The 21,355-nt window shown below is 37.4% G+C and overlaps 1 protein-coding gene across 1 annotated transcript; it reads right to left on the bottom strand.

Moving 5' to 3' along the window:
• Window positions 1-344: 344 nt before the first annotated feature.
• On the bottom strand, window positions 345-3,848 carry LOC112721793 (uncharacterized). The gene is made up of 6 exons (XM_025772823.1): window positions 3,630-3,848; window positions 3,232-3,548; window positions 2,088-3,145; window positions 1,911-2,042; window positions 1,615-1,756; window positions 345-849 (listed from the first exon to the last, which is right to left on the bottom strand). The coding sequence occupies exons 1-6, from the start codon at window positions 3,846-3,848 to the stop codon at window positions 345-347; spliced, it is 2,373 nt and encodes a 790-aa protein (XP_025628608.1).
• Between the last annotated feature and the right edge of the window lie 17,507 nt (window positions 3,849-21,355).

Below are 21,355 nucleotides of genomic sequence, written 5' to 3'. Positions count from 1 at the left end.
CTTGCATGATAGCTGTTGTTATAAGCAAACTCTACTAAAGGCATATATCGATCCCAGCTCGCCGGCTGGTCCAAAACACAAGCTCGTAGCATATCTTCCAAGGTTTGGATTGTTCTCTCTGATTGGCCATCTGTCTGAGGATGATAGGCATTACTTAGGCTCAATTGAGTGCCAAAAGCTCGCTGAAAAGCTCCCCAGAATCGTGATGTAAAGCGAGGAACCCTATCATATACAATGGTGGAAGGTACGCCATGTAACCTCACAATCTCCTTTATGTATAACCGCGCCAACTCCTCCATAGTACAACTTATCCGAATAGGCAGAAAATGAGGTGACTTGGTCAGTCAATCTACAACCACCCAAATAGCATTACAACCTGTTCGAGTCCTTGGTAAACCCAACACAAAATCCATAGCAATGCTCTCCCATTTCCACTGTGGAATCTCCAAAGGTTGAAGGGTTCCTGCTGGTCTTTGGTGTTCAATTTTGACTTTCTGACAAGTTAGGCATTTGGAAACATGTAATGCCACATCATTTTTCATTCCTGGCCACCAGAACATCGTCTTTAGATCTTGATACATCTTGGTGCTTCCCGGATGAATGGAGAACCTGCTCTTGTGAGCTTTCTCCAATATGCTCTGTCGTAAATCCCTAACATCTGGCACAATTATTCGACCCTTGAACCTCCACAACCCATCTTTGTCTTCTGACACTCTCCATTGCTTGCCTTTCTTAATCGTTGGAAAAATATTATATAATTCTTGGTCATTCTGATGAGCCTTTAGTAGTTCAGCCTTGAAGTCGCTTGAAATTTGTAACTGGCTTAGGCATAAAGTCCCAAACTCTTCGCTGATTCCCAGTTTCAATCCCTAGAAGGCTTTTAGCAACTCTTCCACTCTTAGCATCATCCAAGTAGCACATAGGGATTTCCTACTCAGGGCATCCACCACCACATTCGCCTTTCCCAGATGGTAGTTCAGCTCGAAGTCATAATCCTTTAGGAGTTCCATCCACCTCCTTTGACGCATATTCAACTCTTTTTATTCAAATAGGTATTTTAAGCTCTTATGGTCCGAGAAGACTTGGAATTTCACACCATAGAGATAATGCCTCCAAATTTTTAAAGCAAAGACAACGTCAGCAAGCTCCAAATCATGAGTTGGATAGTTTCTTTCATGTGGCCTTAACTGCTGTGAGGCATAAGCTACAGCTTTGTGATGCTGCATTAACACACATCCTAAACCCTTCAAGGACGCATCACAGTATACCCCGAATGGTTCTCTCAGCTCAGGCAACACTAACACGGGGGAAGTAGTTAATCTCTTCTTTAAAGTAAGTAAAATCTCCTCGCACTCAGGAGTCCACACAAAAGGAACATCCTTCCTAGTTAGCTTGGTCAAAGGCAAAGCGAGCTGTGAAAACCCTTTAATGAACCTCTAATAATAACCTGCTAAGCCTAAGAAACTCCTGATCTCCGTCACTGAAGTCGGTCGCTCCCAATTTATCATCGCCTCAACCTTGGCAGGATCCACTGCTATTCCTTGTTTACTCACCACATGACCAAGAAATTTCACTTCAGACTTCTAGAACTCACACTTGGATAGCTTGGCATACAACTTCCTATCCTTCAGGATTTGTAGCACTGTTCGCAAGTGTTCTGCATGCTCATCCTCTGTCTTAGAGTAGATAAGAATGTCGTTAATAAACACAACAACAAACTTATCTAGATATGGATGAAAAATCTTGTTCATGTAATCTATGAATATTGCCGAAGCATTAGTCAGTCCGAAGGACATCACTATGTATTCATAGTGGCCATAGCACGTTCTGAAGGCAGTTTTTGGAATATCCTTATCTCTGACCCCTTATCTGGTGGTATCCGGATCATATATGAATCTTAGAGAACACACCGGCTCCCTGTAACTGGTCCATCAGGTCATCAATCCTTGGCAACGGGTATTTATTCTTCACAATAATCTTATTCAGCTGCCTATAGTCAACACATAAGCGCATACTCCCATCTTTCTTCTTCACTAGTAACACTGACGTGCCCCACGGAGAAACACTTAGTCAGATAAAGTTCTTACCCAACAAATCCTCCTGTTGAGACTTCAATTCGGCCATTCCTAGAGGTGACATCCTATAAGGAGCACTCGAGATTGGTCCAGCCCTAAGTACTAACTCAATGGCAAACTCAACTTCTCGGTTAGGTGGAAATTCCTCAATATCATCAGGAAACACCTCTGGAAACTCACACACCACCGGGATTTTCTCCAAGCTTTGAACATCACCCAAAACACCCGCAGCTAACAACAATATTCCCTGACATTCGGCCCCAGAACAGTTCACTGTTATGGAATTCAGGAAGTAGTTATTTACCACAACCGTCTCCTCTGTGTCTTCAGGCATAAAACACACTGTTTTTGTAGAGCAATAGAGTAAAACATGGTTCTTGGATAACCAGTCCAATCCCAAAATGAGATCAAGTCCAGTCATCGGCAAACAAATTAGTTTATGCATGAAGTGACGCTGTTGTATTCGAAAAGGAACTTGGGGGCATCCTAACCTCATCACCATAGCCTTATGGGTAGCATTATACACCTTTAAATTATACCCTAGTACTACTATTTTCAATCCTAACTCATCAGCCTTCTCAAATACAATAAAAGAATGTGAAGCTCCAGAATCAAACAAGGCATTCAAAGTTTTACCAGCCATCTCACAGTTACCTCTGATCAGTGTCTCTGACCCCTCAGCGCCTACTAAAGAAGTAGTGTACACTCTCCCTGGCTGTTGCACTCTACCTGTCTCATACCTCTTCTTCTCTGGGCAACTGTTAGCCAAGTGTCCAGGCTGCCCACAAGAATAACAGACTCCAGTCCCAAACCTGCATGGCCCAGAATGGTACTTACCACATCTGTGGCAACTCACATCCTGCTGTGGCTGCTTCCCCTGTCTCTTTCCCTGATTAGCATTAGTATTAGGCCTCCTGAAGTTGCCTTGCTCCTGATTGTTCTGAGGGACAAAGCCGCCACGCTTAAACTGTCTGCCCCTAGGTGCAAAATTCCTCCCTATGGTCCTCGGGAATGGCATCCTTATACTTCCATTTCCTACTGCAGCCTTCCTCGCACACTCCTTAGCCACCCTGCTCTTATTCACAAGCTCAGAGAATACTCGAATCTCTATAGGTGCTACAAAGCTCTGTATGTCACTTCGAAGGCCGCTTCATACTTTATGCACTTCCACTCAGCAAAGTCCTCAAGAGCTCCCTGACAGATGCATGAAAAGCGGCACAATTCCTCAAATTTACTGGTGTACTCAGTTATGGTCATCTGGCCCAATTTCAGCTGAAGCAATTCAAGTTCTTCGGCATTTCTAACTGAGTTGGGGAAATACTTCTTATAGAATTCCTCTTGGAACAACTCCCAAGATATCACAAGCCCATCAGGCTGCAGAATGCGTCTCATGCCCTGCCACCAATACTGAGCTTCACCGTGCAGCTGGTAGGTTCCAAACTCAACCCACTGTTTATCAGGAACCTGCTGACCCTGTAATGCTTGCGCAATAGCCTGTATCTAGTTATCAGCATCAGTAGGACTCGAGGTCCCTCTGAAGGTCGGAGGGTGAACTTTCAGGAAGGAAGAAAGTGACATTGGACCATTATCACCATTATTGCCATTATTTCCATTATTAATTTGATTTCCCAGGGCTTCAGTTGTCGCTTGCATTGCTGCTGCCATATTGCCTAAAGCAGCCATGAAGTCTACAGGGTTAGGAGTATTCCATGACGCTTCAGGCATAGCATTGCCTATTCTGCCTCTACCTCGCCCACGTCCGCAAGTCGACATCTGGTCCCTATACACACCAAACAAGTGATATCAAGTTGATCAGTCTCAATATCGCAAGTTCAGTGCTTTAAGTCCCAAATACATGCTCATGAATGTTTATGCCACATATATCAATTAGATATCCTACTATCACATAAACCCATACACAGAGAATGCACAGAAGCACAATCAGTCCATCCTCAGGCTCTATAGAAATGAATTGCTCTGATACAATAATGTAACACCCTACTACACAGAGTTTTACGCTTAAGTCATAGAACAGAGGTAGTGTGGTGTTACGGACCTCTAAATAGTAAAATATATACATAATAGTGGAAAAAGATAATATACTAGGAACCTTGAAAAATGGGTAAAACAAAATCCCAAAAATAAAAAAGTGCAGCGCTCAAGGAATAGGATTACTTGCGTGCTAAGAAACCTAATAGGAAATGATAAAGATAATCAAGAGAGTAAAGGAAAGCCAAGAAAATAACATAACTAGCTCTTGACTCAGCCTGTGAAGCCAAGGTTGGCCAGAGAATATATATACATACATATATAGATATCCGAAACTACTCAAAACTCAAAATAAGGTCCTAGCTCTCCCTTAACCTCTATGAGGAACAAAATAAACAAGTTTCTTGGAGAGCAAGCTAAGTACATAGGTACATATATATATATATATATATATATATATATATATATATATATATATATATATATATATATATATATATATATATATATATAATCATAAAGCCCAAAATAACCCAGGGACTACTCCGCTTCAAGATCCAGACGCCTAGTAAGGAGCCTCTCGACCCGCATCTGAAAACAACAACACAGTATGGGGTGAGAACTGGAGGTTCTCAGCATGGTAAAGGTGCCACGCGCATAATAAATAAGGTCCTAGGAATGCCAGAGGCAATCCTAGAACTCTGTTGTACAATTGTACAACTTAATTACTAAACAGAAGCCATAAATAGGGGTAGGTAATCTAGACCTACCTAAACTCACTCAATTTCAAACCTAACAGAACACCAAACCATTTCACGCTTTTCTCCATCCCTCCGTCATCTATAAATTCAGCAGAGACAAGCAACCAAATAAGTTCACGCACAAGTAATAAGCAGATAGTTCAAATATTAAGTATAACAGATAGCAGGAGGTATATATTCAATTAGGCAAACCCAGGAAATGCATAGCAATCAAAACAAAAAATGCACACAATGCATGCCTGTCCTATGGCTGATGAGGCTTATCTATTAGTTATCCAGCCAATCCAACAAGTCTGAAAACCTTAGACTGTCCCCCGTCGCACATCCCCATGAGTCTATGCATAGATTTCACATTCAATCATCATTCAAATCACTCAATGGGGCTATCCATACCCAGGAATTTATACGTGCCCGGTCACCCTTACGATGTAGGGTTAACAGAGTATTGAGTTTCGACCTGGAACACGTGGTGGCAAGCCACGGTTCTTACCCAGGAAAACTCGCATCTCAGATATCAAGCCATTTCTTTTTTATAATCAATATATCATCATTTATCAAGCCATGTCATTAAACTTCATTTAACATTCTCATCACCTTCATATAACTCATCATTTTGCCTCTTACTTCACCCCCCAAGTTATCTTATTTTCCTAGCTTCAACTAGCTACTGGGTTTAGTACCATATTTTAAGTCTAAAAGGGAGAAAATAGAGATTTGGAAGTGAAAATATGATCTAAAATGTTAAAAATCCAGTTTTGTAGCAAACAGGGGCTACGCGCACGCGTGGGCCACGCGCACACGTGAGTCATGCGTACGCGTGATCATGCACATTGCCCTTTCACGCGCATGCATGGCTACTCGCGCATGCGTCGTCAAAATGCCATGCCATGCGCACGCGTGGGCCACGTGCATGCGTGGATGGACGTTTTTCCAAAATTGGCAGAATGCCCAGAAAGCTGCTACAAACCAGATTTTGTTATCCTGTAAGCACAATTTTTATACCAAACTTCTGTCGTCCATAACTTTCTCTACAAAATTCTGTTTTTCTCAAAATTGATATCGTTCAAAAGCTTATAAACCATCTTTCATTTGAAATAAACCACAATTTTATCCAATATTTGAGGAGCAATTTATGGATTTCCAAAATTCACCAAAATTCACTTTTTACCAATCCACATCCAAACCTCATTTTCACCAAAGTCATGTTCCTTATCATCAAAACCTGCACCTCCATTATACAACAAGTTACATTTTATTGATCCTATCCACTATCACATTAATATTCATACCAATTCATAAAACCCATGCATTATTCAAAGAATTCACCTATTCCAACCATAACTTTCATATCAAAATTCATTAGTCTATTACCTTCATTCATTAATACCATATCATAATCCACCTTCAACTAATAAAACAAGCCATACCACCAAATTCAATTAACTCATATCAACATCATCATCAACCCAACATTAATAATTACAATCACACATATTCAACATTACCAACAACTCATACTCATAAATTCCAATACAACTCAATCATAAATTTATCCTACATCATCACACAACTAATCATTTCATACATTTATCCATTTCAACTTAGCCTATGGTCCCCTAGCCTAAGTTTTCACAAAACCTTATATGTTAAACATGTGAAACCTATACCATACCTTGGCCGATCACTTTATTCAATCCAAGGTAGCCTCACAAGCTAGAACACAGCCCCCCAAGCTCAAAGAAACCAGCCACAAACCAAGCTTCAATCACCCAAAAGCCTCCAAATACTCACTTTTCACTTCTAATGCATATATATGAACTTAATTCATACCTAATACACACATATATTAGAAATTCAAATTTTACCTAATGGATTCAAAATTAAATTTAAGTTTAGAAAAACTTTACTACCCCCACACGCGTAGCAACTCAAATCCAGTAAGCTCCACAAGCTAAATCAAACCTAGAACATCAAAATTGGCAAAATCTCACTATAGGGTTTTAATTTCAAGAATAGAAAGGGGATAGAGATTTTGGAACGAAAATGGAGCTTACCAGTGAAATTGATCCGATAGAAATATAGAGATCGACGCGCTGGACGCGTGGCCACAAACGGTGCGGCGATCGAAGCTCAAACGGAGAAGTTATGGTTGTGAGATGATTTGATGAGGGTTAGGGAGTTCTTCTTCCTCCCCAATCTGTTTGGATTCATTGGGTATGAAACGAGGAAGAAGAAGCTGGTGCTTCTTTTAAGTTATGGATCCGGTTGGATCCACGAGCCCGGTTTAGACCCCGGTTCAACCGGTTCGGCCTGTCCGGTCCAATTTTGGGCCAAATTTTTCAAAATTGGTATCAAAATTCTTGTTTTGAAGAGCTCTATCCTATTTTGATATTAGTTTTGTATTTTTAATTTTACTAATTAAAATTCAAATTATTGACTAATTATTTACCGATTTTAGCGGGGTTTACACGTATCATTGGCTATGAGAAATCGGGGGTGAGATAGCAATTGACATAAAATTAAATAGAAAAAAATTAAATGATAATTAACTAATAAAGTAAAGGAAATTCAAATGCTTAAAAGGGTCTTGGCAAGGGTTGAAAGTCAAGGTTTCCTATCCTAGTCATTGACCACAAATATTGTAATTATAAAGAGTTAATCTCACATAATCCACAAATCCTAGACAACTCACTAATTAGCTTAGTGAAAGACTTGAGCTAGAGAAAAAAATCAATTAACAATCCTAAATCACTAATCAATACTGGACATCAATGACTCAAAGTCACCTAAGTCTTCAATCCCAAGCCAAGAATGTAAAATCTACTCTATAATTGAAATAGACATTTTATCAAACACTTGAAATGCATAAAAGGAAAAGCATGGTAAATTGAATGAACAATAAAATCTATGACTACCAATTGTAAGAAAACAATAATAACAACTCAATTAAGCAACAATAATATGAAAACATCAAAATTGCATTAATAGAAAACTAAGAATTCACAAGAGTTCATGAAACTAAAATAGCATATAATAAAGAACTAACAATAAAAGCTAAGTGAATTAAGACAATATAACAAGGAAATAAAAAGAAAACTAAACTAAAACAAGGTTAAAACCTAAATCTAAGGAGAATTTAACCTCAGAAATCCTAAGTTCTAGAGAGAAGAGCTATTCTCTCTCTAGAAATCTACCCTAAATATAAACTAAAGCTATCCTAATTGCTCCCCCTTGATCCTCCTTGAATTTGGCTTGAAATAATTCATAAATAAGTTGGATTGGGGCAAAATTGGCTTGAAATCGCGACCTACGTGTTCAATTAAGTGAAATCACATGCCTTCAGTCATGCGTACGCATGAGGTATACGTACGCACAAAATTGTGAATTTCCAAAACATGCGTACACATGAGGCATGTGTATGCACAACTTGATATTCATACGTACTCATGAGGTATGCGTACACACAACCCTAAGGTGCTCCAAACTTCATTTCTTCATGAATTCTCCACTTTTGCATGCTTTTCCCTCATTTCTTCAATCCATCCTTCCCTTGTAAGTCTAAAATCACTCAACAAATACATCAAGGCATCAAATGGAATTAAAGTGAATTAAATTTAGCAATTTAAGGCCTAAAAGCATGTCTTAATCTTAAGCACAATTTAGGAAAAATTCACAAAATCATGCTATTTCAATGAATAAATACATGATAAGTCGATAAAATTCACTCATTTCAATACAAAATAAACCATCAAATTATGGTTTATCAAATTCTCCACACTTAAAAAATAGCATGTCCTCATGCTAAATATCAAGAAAGATAAGAAAGGGATATCAACATTTATTCAATGCAAACAATCTATATGCAATCTATCTAAATACATGCAACTACTCTAACTAATACTATCTAATTATCTATATGTATCTACTTAGTCAAAATAAATCAATTTCATGAAGAGCATTGATAAACTCCAATTTTGTGGTTTATCTTGTGTTAAATTTAGGAGATTTTATCAACTGTTCTCACATTTATTCAATGAAATAGCATGGTTTTGTGAATTTCTCCTAATTTGTACTTAAGAGTAAAAACATGCTTTTTAAGCCTTTAAATCACTAATTTTAATTCACTTTAATTCCATTCGATGCCTTGATATGTTTGTTAAGTGATTCCAGAATTAGAAGGCAAAGGTTGGGTTGAAGGAATGAAGAAAAAGCATGCAAAAATGGAGAATTCATTAAGAAATGAGAATTTGCTGAACTCAAGGCCACGTGCAAACGTCACCCACGCGTACGCATGAGAAGGACATGCGCTAGCGACGCATACGCGTCACCCACGCGCGCGCGTGAAGAGGAATTTTGCAATGCAATGCGTATGCGTGACCCATGCGTATGCGTGACAAGCTGCACGTGACTTCAGTAAAGGCAAAATGCTGGGGGCGATTTCTGAGCTTAAGGAGGTCCAAATCCAACTCATTTCTGATGCTTTTGAACCCAAGGATTGCAAGGGAATAGGGGGAGTAGTCCTAGTATAGTTTTCATCATGTTTTAGGGTAGAACTCTAGAGAGAGAGGCTCTCTCCTCTCTCTAGATTCAGGGTAGAAATTAGGGTAAAGTTAGGTTAATCTCTCTTAAATTTATCTTTCAATTCTTGTTTTGATTTAGTTTTCCCTTTTAATTCCTTGTTATTACACCTTTGCTCTTCTAGTTCTTGTTGTTAATTTCCCTTTCATGTTATTTTTATGTTGATACACTCTTGTTAGTTTGAATTTTCATTAATGCAATTTATGTTTTCTTATTCTCATTGTTTAATTGAGTTGTTATTATTGTTTTCTTACATTGGGTAGTTGTAACTTTTATTAATTCTTGCATTTTATGATGTTTACTTTTATTACATTCTAGGTGTTTGTTAAAATATTTTCTCTAGTTTTAGAGTAGTTTTCTTTACTCTTGGCCTAGGCTGAGGGAATTGAGTGACCTTGAGTCATTGGGTCTCATTGAATTAGTAAATTTAAGAATCCTTTGTGGTCAAATTGATACTCATTGACACTCACCCACTACTAAGCTAATTAGTAGGTAGGTTAGGACTTATGGGTTGATGTTGATTAACCCTATTTGACGTACTTCAAGCGTTGAAGTAGACTTTGTATGTACTTTAAGCATAGATGTAGACTTAATAGGTTAGTCCCTCATAATTGTCAATACATAGTTTGTAGACAAGGATGGTGATCTCAATTTCTTTGCCTTAGCCAAGAGTTCTTTTCCTTTCCTTTATTAGTTAATTTTCATATTCTTTTTTGTTATTTACTTTTCCTGTCGAATCATCAAATCAAACCCCCCTTTGCCCCTTTATAACCAATAATTGAGCACTTCATTACAATTCCTTGTAAGACGACCCAAGATTTGAATACTTCAGTTTATTTTTATTGGGATTTGTACTTGTGTCAAAACTAATATTAAAATTTGATTGAGAGTTATTAGTTGGGTTGAAACTATGCTTACAACGAAGTTCTTTTTCTATTGAGAAATTCTAGACCAACGATAATTCTCACATCAAATTTTTGGTGCCGTTGCTGGGGAATTGCATTGGTGTTATGTTATTGGCTATTGTATATATGTTGATATTGTGAATATGCTTCTTTGTTAGTTTTTGCTTGTTTTAACAGTTAATTTTTATTAGTTCTTATTAGTATTTGTTTTATTTCTCTTGTCACTATGAATTCTCATCACTTTAGCTATGAGTTTGGCTACAATTATGTTGTACGGAATGAAAGCTTCAATGAGGAACCACATTGTAGGAATGGATATCAAATTAGGGAGGAGCCACATGTTTATGGTCAACCTTCATGGCAACAACCTCTTCCAATCTCTCATGGCTACAATCTACCCCATAATGTACATAATTATGAAGCAATTTCTCAACATTGTTGTCAACCTCACTCACAAGCCTCATACCACCATTCACCTCCATATGACCCCAACTCATATCCACCATACCAACCACCATATGAACCATACCTAGAATCACCACATTTCCAACACCAATACTCCCAAGAACTACCAATTCCTTATACACCACCTCAAGACTTTCACCAATTTGAACCACCTTCCAACTACAATACCTTCCCCTCAAATAGTGAACTCTCTCTTCTACCACCACCTTCATTGGACGAATTTCTCTAACCCCTAATGCAAGAGCAACAAGAGCTTCTAGCTATGTGTCAAAAGCCAAAAGAAGAGCAAAAGATGCTAGGGGAATTTGTGGCTAGGTTGACCGAAGTGATGAACCACGTGGTATCATTGTGCTCAAATATCCAAGACACTCCTATTGTTGAATGTGGAGGATTAATTGAGGATCACAATGAGAAGGAGAATTTCGAGCTTCAAGGAGAAGGAGAGGATTTAAGGCAAGGAGTGCAACAAGAGGAGGAAACCGAGATTGTTGAATGATGAATGAATTTTTGATGGTCTAGAATTTCACAAATGAAACCTCGTTGCAAGTATAGTTTATAAACCAACAAAGAATCCTTTCATACAAAAATTTAGTTGTCACAAGTAACAAACCCCTAAAAATTAATAACCGAAGTATTCAAACATCGGGTCGTCTCTCAAAGGAATTGCAGGGAAGTGTTCTTGTTATTGGTTATGAGATGTATATTTTGGGGTTTTGAGTTAATAAGCAAGGAATGTAAATGACAAGGAAATAAAATAACAATTAAGAAAAGTCCTAGCAAGGATTGATAATCGGAATTCCTATCCTCATTATCAATGTCAATTGTGATGGTAATTGTAAATTGCACTCACTTAGTTAACCTCTAACAAATGAAGGAAAGTCAAATGAGAAAATCAACATGAACCCTCAAGTCCTAGTCAACTCCTAAGGAAAGACTAGAGTTAGTGGAATTCAGATAAACTAGCAACTTTCAATTGTCAATCAACAAGAAACTTTGATAATTCAAGAGTCTCCAATTAATCAATCCAAGTTAAGAATAGGAAAATCTAACTTAAAATCCTCCCAAGTATTTTATCAAACACTTGGAAGGCACAACATAAAAACATAGAAAACTAACAAAGAATATTAAATCTAAACAACCAATTGCAAACATCAATAAAAACAAACAGAGAAAGGAATAATGATTATGAAATACCTCAAATTGCATTAAATAAGAAATTCAATCTAACATGAAGAGTTCATAAACTAAATTGGGGAATAAATAGATCAACAAGACAAGATAGATAAACTAAAGCACTAGAAAAAATAAGAGTAGAAGAAAATTAAATTAAAGTATAATAGAAATCTGAAATTGAAAAGGAATAAAACTAAGAACCCTAAAATCTAGAGAGAGGAGAGAGCCTCTCTCTCTAGAAAACTACATCTAAAACCTAAAATTATGTGAATGAATGTTGTATGCATGATTTCCCCACTCTGCAGCCTCTAATCTGTGTTTTCGGGCTTGGAACTGGGCCAAAAAGAGGCCAGAAATTGCCCCCAGCATTTTCTGATACGTACAGCACGTGGCTCTGTCACGCGTATGTGTCACTGAACTTTCGCAAGGTCACGCGTATGCATCATCCACGTGTGCGAATCACCTAACTGCATGGCAACTATAGCAAATTGCATATCATTTTGAAGCCCCGGATGTTAGCTTTCTAAGACAACTGAAAGCGCCTCATTCGGATCTCTATAGCTCAAGTTATGATCGATTTAGTACGAAGAGGTCAGGCTTGACAGCTTAGCAATTCCTTCAATTTCTTATATTCCTTCCACTTTTGCATGCTTCCTTTCCATTCTCTAAGCCATTTCTGCCCTATAAACCCTGAAAACACTTAACAAACATATCACAGCATCGAATGGTAATAAGAGAGGATTAAAATTATCAAATTTAAGGCCAAAGAAGCATGTTTTTAATCATAGCACAAAATTAGGAAGAAAAATGTAAAACATGCGAATTCTATGAATAAGTGTGAGAATAGTAGATAAAATTCACTCAATTAAGTACAAGATAAACCCTAAAATAGTATTTTATCATTGAACAAGAGGAAGAAGTGGTTGAAGATTTATGGGATGTTAAGTGCAAAGATGAATCTCAAGTTGAAGAGCCTTCTTTCATTGAATTTGAAAATGATGTCAAGGAGGATAGTGCACAACTTCCAAGGCATAATGTGATTGAAGAAATGGAAGAAATGGTACAAACAACAAGTCCTCCTATCTATGATGATTCCGCATCAACATATGATCCTTTGGAGCTTGATGAATGCTTCCCCATTGAACTTGGAATTGACGTTGAGGTAGATTTCACTCAACCTCCTATTTATGATTTGAGTGATGGGGAAGAGATAGAGGACATTGGTGGAGAACCATGTGAACTTGAGGAAGCTTGTCAAGACGTAGAGCTTGAAGAACCTTGTCAAATGGTGGAGGCCCCTAGAAGAAGGTGGACGGGAGTGGAACGTGCTTTGTCAAGATCATTGAGAACTTCTCTACCTAAGTCACCATCCAATCCTTCATTTGAGTGGGTAAAACTCATAACTCTTAGCTTTATTATCCCACTCAAATTTGGCTTGCTTGAAATGGATGGCCAACTTAGGGCACTTTGTGGAATGAAGCGTAAGAGAAGGATGTTCAGTGGTTGGCATTGTAAATCTAGGCTCATTATGGTTGAAGCTTCAAGGAGTGGATGCAAATGTTAGTGTAATGCTCAATTGGATGGGTCTAGGAGGATAGTTTGGTGCTCCAATGAGAATTCTACGTGCCTACCACCCGAATGGAACAATGATGATCAATTAGAAGACGGGTGTGAAAATAAGATATGGGATCCCGGATCACAACATGGATGCCAATTTTGGGAGCTCATATCTTGGGAAGAACTTCACCTAAGTTGGTGAAGTCGGTTGGAAATTCTGACAACCGTTTGAGGAGCAAGCATCCTTGGGAGTTCAAGGATGAGTACAAGCACAAACCACCTTGACAAGGAGCCTCCCATAAGTCCAACTTAAGGACTTAAACTAAAAGTGCTAGGTGGGAGACACCCCAACCATGGTAAACTCTTTCCATTCTATTGTATATATAATCAATGAATGAATTGAGTTGCCATTGTTAGGTAGTTTTCTTCTTTTCAAAATTTTGCATACCTTGTTTTGATTGTTATGTTACTTGTTAAATTCATGTTTTGATTAGAATAGTTGTTTTGAATTGCATTTTGCTTGAAGTGCAAGTTTTGTTCGTCTTTGAAAATTTTTTCCAAAAACTAAAAAGATTTTTGTTAAGTTTAAAATTTTGGTTGGTTTAGAGTGTAAATAGGGTAGGAGAGTGTTTAATTCTGTTTTTAGGCTTCTTTATAAAAAAAAGGCATGCCACGCGTGAGCGTGGCCGACGCGCACGCGTCGTATGCCATGTTGGGACTCCTGGTGCAAAAACCAGAGAGTTGTGCTGGAGTGGTACTGCCATTGTGCGAAGAGCACAATTTAGCCCTACGCATACGTGTCCCCTCTCTTTTCTGCAATCCACACGTACGCGTGGACGATGCCTACGCATCGCTTCCCCCTCCTGCTTTTTGCGAGCAAGCGTCGCCCATGCGCGCATGTCACCCATGCGCGCGCGTCGCCTCGCGCCCTGTTTCTCCCCTGTTTTTGTTCCTTTCTTCTCTCCTTCTTTCATTCTACCTTTCTTCTTCTCTCTTCTTCCTTTCTTACTTTCTTCTTCTCCCTCTCTCCAAAACTGCACTTCTCATTTTTCTTATTTTTCATTTTCTTCTGTATGTTGCATTTGCTTATTTTCATTCATTGCAATTTAATTTTGTCTTTGTACCTTGTTCTTATTTTCTTTTCTAAGTTTCTTATTTTAACATTGATGTTGAATTATCCTACTCAATTGTTGAGGATTTCTTGGATTATCTTGGTGTTCTTGACTTGTTTGATATTGTTGGGTGATAAAAATTTTAAATCAATGCTTAATCTTTGATGACTCTTGCATCCTTTGTGCATTGATATGAACTCCTATTGTCTTTCATGACCCACTCTTTCTTATTTGAACTTGATGCTTCTAAGTGTTATCTTCATGCCATTTACTTATGCTTAAACTTTACTCTTGCATCAAGTGTTAGTGATATGCCCTTTACTTACATTGCTTTCTCACTCACATGTTGTAGCTACCACGTAGTTGAGAACCGTACTCTTATTTGGCATTAGCCTCCGTCTATGTTCTATTTGCTTTATATCTTTGTTGTGGGCTTAATTTTCTTTCTTTTTCTCTCTTTTTAGGCTGGCCACCAAAAAGGGGAATGGAAAGGCTTCTAAATAGGGCAACAAACAAGTCCCTCCGCACAACCTTTTGAAGGAGCTCATCAGTTGTAGCAACCCATCCACCTTGCTCTTCTTTGTATGCACCAAGGACAGTGCAAATTTCTAAGTGTGGGGAGGTCGAGGACCGACCTCCGTAGATAACCACTTCCTTTTTCAACACCAATTCTTAATCTTCTTTGTTAGATAGTTGTTGCATTGATAAGTTGCATGTTAGTTAGAGTTTGTACATATTTTACCACTTCTTTTTATGTTAGGACTACTTGGTTGAAGTAATGATTTCTTTTCCAAGAAAACTGTTTTAGGGCACCCTACCAATTTGAAAAAAAAAAATTTGTTGAACTTGTTTGAAGAATTTATTTTAGAACATGATTTTTGTGCTAAGAACACATAAGTATGTGAGTTTTGAGCCCAATTGTGTGGTTACATCATATAACTACTTATTTCCATTCTTGTGTGTATTATTCTCTTTCTATGATTGTAATCTTTCATTTGTTTGATTCTTTATGTCCATTATTCTATGTATACATGCATTTATATGATTGAGGCCATTATTTTATTTAGCTCACTTACCCAAATAGCCTATCTTTTATCAATCATTGTTAGCCAATTTTGAGCCTATTTAATCTTGTGTTCTTCAATTTAGCACATCACTACCCCTAAGTGAAAAATAATAAATGTCTTTAATTTGGATCTTTGATTAGGTTAGGCTAGTGAGAGTGTGTATCAATTAGATAAAGGAAATTTGGGAACATTGGATGAGATAAAAGTGTATTTTTATTGAAGATTTTGGAAATTGGGTACATGCACATGCATTAAATATGTAAAATCATATGCATTGATACGTTTATATATACTTTAGTGGAAAAAAATGATAAAGAAAAATAAAAAGAAAAAAAATATAAAAAGAAAAAATAAAATAGAAAAAGAAAAAGGAACCAATAAAAAGGGGACAAAAATGTCCCAAAGCAAAGTAATAATAACAATGCATATGGAATGTGAATTGAAGAGAATGCATGAGTATGTGAAAAAGTGGGAATCATGGGTAGCTAGGTGGTGTATTAGAATTGTAAAGGTTGTTATATGTGTTTGGCGAGAGCTTACGTTAATCAAAGATTCAAATTTCAAGCTCACTTGGCCATATATATATCCTTACCTTGACCCTAGCCGCATTACAACCTATGAATAAGTCCTCATGATAAATGTATGCATGCATTGAATAATTGTTGATTGTTAGATGAAAAATAAATCTTGGAAAGCATGATTAGAGGAGAATTGAGTGAATCAATCCTATACACTTGAGCGACTAGAGCGGATACACTTCCGGTGAGGGTTCGATGCTCAATTCCTTGTTCCCGGCTCTCATGAGCTTCCTTCTTGCAAGTCTATTTGAAATTCAATTTTGATATTTGAATTGGTGGGATTCATGAATAATCATACTACTTAGCCCTACATGTTCATACATGCTCTTGGAGATTGATTCACTTTTAACCAAGTAGGTAGAATCATTTTGCATTTAGTTGCATGCATGTAGATAGGTGCATATAGTTTATTTGCATTGAATAAATGTTCATACCCCTTTTCTTGTCTTTCTTGGTTTAGCATAAGGACATGCTTGGTTTAAGTGTGGGGAGGTTTGATAAACCCCAATTTTGTGGTTTATCTTGTGTTGAATTTAGGAAATTTTATCAACTTTTCTCACATTTATTCAATAAAATAGCATGGTTTTGTGAATTTCTCCTAATTTATGCTTAAGAGTAAAAACATAATTTTTAGGCCTTTAAATCGCTAATTTTAATTCACTTTAATTCCATTCGATGCCTTGATATGTTTGTTAAGTGATTTCAGAATTACAAGGCAAAGGTTGGGTTGAAGGAAAGAAGAAAAAGCATGCAAAAATGGAGAATTCATGAAAAAATGAGAATTTGCTGAACTCAAGGCCATGCACATGCGTCACCCACGCGTACACATGAGAAGGAGATTCGCCAGCAATGCACACGCGTCACCCACGCGCACGCGTGAAGAGGAATTTTGCAATGCGACGCGTACGCGTGACCCATGCGTACGCGTGATAAGCTGCATGTGACTTCACTAAAGGAAACACAGGGGGTGATTTCTGAGCTCAAGGAGGCCCAAATCCAACTCATTTCTTATGCTTTTGAACCCAAGGATTGAAAAGGAATGGGGGGTCATGGTTTAGTTTTTCATCATGTTTTAGGATAGAATTCTAGAGAGAGAGAGAGGCTCTCTCCTCTCTCTAGATTTAGGGTTCTTATTTCAATTTCCTTTATGATCTAGATTTTAATCTTGTTTCATTTTAGTTTTTCCTTTACTTTTATTTGTTCTAACACTTTAGTTTATCTACTTCTCTTGTTAATTTCTTATTTTTCTCTCTTTTATGTTGATGAACTCTTGTTGATTTCAATTTCCTTTTAACGTAATTTTATGTTTCCATGCCCCCTTTTTATGTTTATCTTAATTGCTATTATTGATTTCTTGCTTGTGTTAGTTATGGGTTTCATTAATTCTTGCAATTTATCATGTTTACTTTTATTGCATTCTAGGTGTTTGTTAAAATGTTTCACTAGTTTTAGAGTAGTTTTCTTTACTCTTGGCCTAGGCTAAAGGAATTGAGTGACCTTGAGTAATTGGGTCTCATTGAATTGGTGATTTGAGAACCCTTTGTGGTCAAATTGATACCCATTGACACTAACCCACTACTAAGCCAATTAGTAGGTAGGTTAGGACTTATGGGTTGATATTGATCAAGCATATTTGACGTACTTCAAGCGTTGAAGTAGACTTTGTACGTACTTCAAGCATAGAAGTAGACTTAATGGGTTGGTCCCTCATAATTGTCAATACATAGTTTGTAGACAAGGATGGTGATCTCAATTTCCATGCCTTAGCCAAGTGTTCTTTTCCTTTCCTTTATTAGTTAATTGTCATTTACTTTCTTGTTATTTACTTTTCTTGTCGAATCATCAAATCAAAGCCCCTTTGCCCCTTTATAGCCAATAATTGAGCACTTTATTGCAATTCCTTGTGAGACGATCCGAGGTTTGAATACTTCGGTTTATTTTTATTGGGGGTTGTACTTGTGACAAAACCAATATTAAAATTTGATTGAGAGCTATTAGTTGGTTTGGAACTACGCTTACAACGAAGTTCTTTTTCTATTGAGAAATTCTAGACCAACGATAATTCTCACATCAAGCGTATATAAACATAAGGCTCAAGCAATAGCAACCAAGTCAAATCCATAATTGAATTGAGTCATAGAAAAGAATTTACGAACTTGTAAGATAAGAGATAATCATATATGGAAACATAGAATTGACCAATCGAACCCCTCACTGAATGTATATACTCTCTAGTCGCTCAAGTGTATAGGGTTAATTCACTCAATTCTCCTGTAATCATACTTTCTAAGATTTGTTCTTCATTTAATAATCAACAATTGTTCAATGTATGCATATAAGTATCATGAAGGCTTTTCCAAAGGTTGTAACGGGACTAGGGTCAAGATAAGGGCATACGGTTAAGTGAGCTAGAATTTGAATCTTTGATTAATTCTCACCTAACATATAACAACCTATGCAATTCTAATACAAAACCTAGCTACCCATTATTTCACTTTTCACACACTCATGCATTCTTTCCAATTCACATATCATATGCATTGTTATTATCACTTTTCTTTTGGGCCTTTGTACCCTTTTTATTGCTTTCTTTCTATTTTTCTCTTCCTTTTTTTTTCAAAGTGAAATATATACACAAGTGTCAATGCATATGGTATACACAATTAATGCATAAGTATATACCCAATTTCCAAGATTTTCAATAGAAATACAAACCATATTTTATCAACCAATTTTCTCAAATTTCTCCACACTTAGATATTACACAATCTCTCTAGTCTAAGCTAATCAAAGATCCAAATTAAGGATATTTATTCTATTTTACTTAAGGCTAGTAATGTGCTAAAATTAGAACAAAAGGGGGATTAATAAGGCTCAAAGTTGGCTAACAAAGGTAGATGAAATGGTAAGGCTATATGGGTAAGTGAGCTACAATGAAATAATGGCCTCAACCACATAAATGCATATATACACCAAATAATGGATAAAAAGAATCAAACAAATCAAAGATTGCAATCAGAGAAAGAGAATAACACACAAGAATGAAAATAGTAGTTAATATAATGTAACCACACATTAAGGCTCAAAACTCATAAGGTTGTATGTTCTAGCTTAAAATCCATGTTCCACAATGTATAATTCAAGCACATTTGAATGAAAAATATTAACTCAAATCAATTGAAATGTCAATGCCCTATATAAAAAGAAGTTTTCCTTCGAAATTTCATTAATTTGACTAAGCTTATTCTATATATGTAAAGTGATTAGATAAAAATCATCAAAAAACCTAAGTTCATTTCCTAATTTAAATTAAACCAAATCATCATGTATATAGGAAACTAAACTAGGAGCAATCATAATATTATCCAGTCATAACTAACGACTAAAACTAAAAAGCATATATACAAGCCAGAATAAAAGAAAAGGTAAATGTATGCAAAACTAAAATAAAAATCTAGATTATGTACAAAAAAATAGAAAGTACAATAAACTAAAAAGGGTATTAAAAATAACAAAATATATACAAAATATCTAAAAAGTATAATAAAAATTAAACTAAAAGTATTCGGAATGGAAAATTTTCACTCAAAATGCATCGCCAAACAGAAGGTTGAGATTTGGGACATGGAACATAGGCACTCCAACAGGAAAGTCTATGGAGGTGGTGGACACTATGACAAAGAGGAAGATTAACATTATATGCCTACAAGAAACAAAATGGGTTGGTGTGAAAGCTAGGGAGTTGGATACTTCCGGATTCAAACTTTGGTATACAGAAAAGGTGAAGAACAGGAATGGGGTTGGTATTATTGTGGATAAACAGTGGAAGAAGGACGTAGTGGATGTCAAGAGGGTGGGAGATTGGATCATCTCTATCAAACTTGTAGTGGAGGGAGGTATTTTTCATGTGATTAGCGCTTATACACCGCAAGTGGGTTCGGACGAACAATACAAGATAAGGTTTTGGGAGGATCTAGAGAGTTTGGTCGAAGACATACCTTCGAGAGATAAGATTTTCTTAGGAGGAGATTTAAATGGCCATGTTGGAAGAGAAGTGACTAGGTGTGGAAGTATTCACGGAGGCCATAGTTTCGGAGTTATCAATGCCGAGGGTAAATCTATTTTGGACTTTTCCTCGACCTTTGACCTTCTCATCGTAAATACATGTTTTAAAAAGAGAGACGAACATCGTATAACCTATAAGAGTGGTTATACGAGCTATAAGATCCGAGATGATCTAAAGCAAATAGGCCGACCTCTTGGAAGGTTGGTCTCTTACTGACCTCTTGAAAGGTTAGTTCATTACCGACCTCTTGGAAGGTTGGTCCATTACCGACCTCTTCGAAGGTTGGTCCATTACCGACCACTTCGCAAAGAGCTCGGACAAACGCCTCAGAGGCCCAAGTAGGCCCAAATAAAAAGACGCAGCCCACTCTAAAGGCGGCTGGCCTAAAAAACAAGGTGACTTCGCTCAAAGATAAGATAAGATAACTAACTTATCTCCAGAAAGATCACTCTACACTACTATAAATATATTGGAGCACCCATGTATAACTCATACTTTGATTCTACACAAAAATATGCTTAAAGCCCGTGCTAACTTAAGCATCGGAGTCTCTTGTAGGTACCACCACCCTCCGGTGATCAAGGAATAGCAACATCTCAAGGCTCAGCAAATCGGACATGACAGCTCCGGCCACCACAACAGATCTCCTCCGAGATCGACCTTCAATTTCAGGTAACCCTCGGAACATTGGCGCTGTTGCTGGGGAACCTAGAAGTCATCCCCTCATCATGGCGGACAACCTTGACAACGATCACAACTCCAGTTTGGAAGAAAGAACCCCGCTTAAAAACACGGACGCCATATCAAAGGATGTGCCTCAAGCCAAGGGAGACAAGCAATCTCCAAACACCGAAATCTTAGATGCTCTCTGTGAACAGCAGAATCGCCTTAAATTGCTCGAGCAGGAGGCCGCACATCAGCGCGAAGCCGAGAGAGACCTCCGAAGAAAAGCGAGACGTCACCGAGAGCTAGAGGACAAGCTCACAAAGCTCGAGGCCGATCTCAAAACCAAAATTACTCATTCCAACC

The sequence above is a fragment of the Arachis hypogaea genome, chromosome 11, assembly GCF_003086295.3.
Source record: "Arachis hypogaea cultivar Tifrunner chromosome 11, arahy.Tifrunner.gnm2.J5K5, whole genome shotgun sequence".
In the NCBI taxonomy this organism is placed as follows: Eukaryota; Viridiplantae; Streptophyta; class Magnoliopsida; order Fabales; family Fabaceae; genus Arachis; species Arachis hypogaea.
This window is presented reverse-complemented; position numbering and strand designations above follow the sequence as displayed.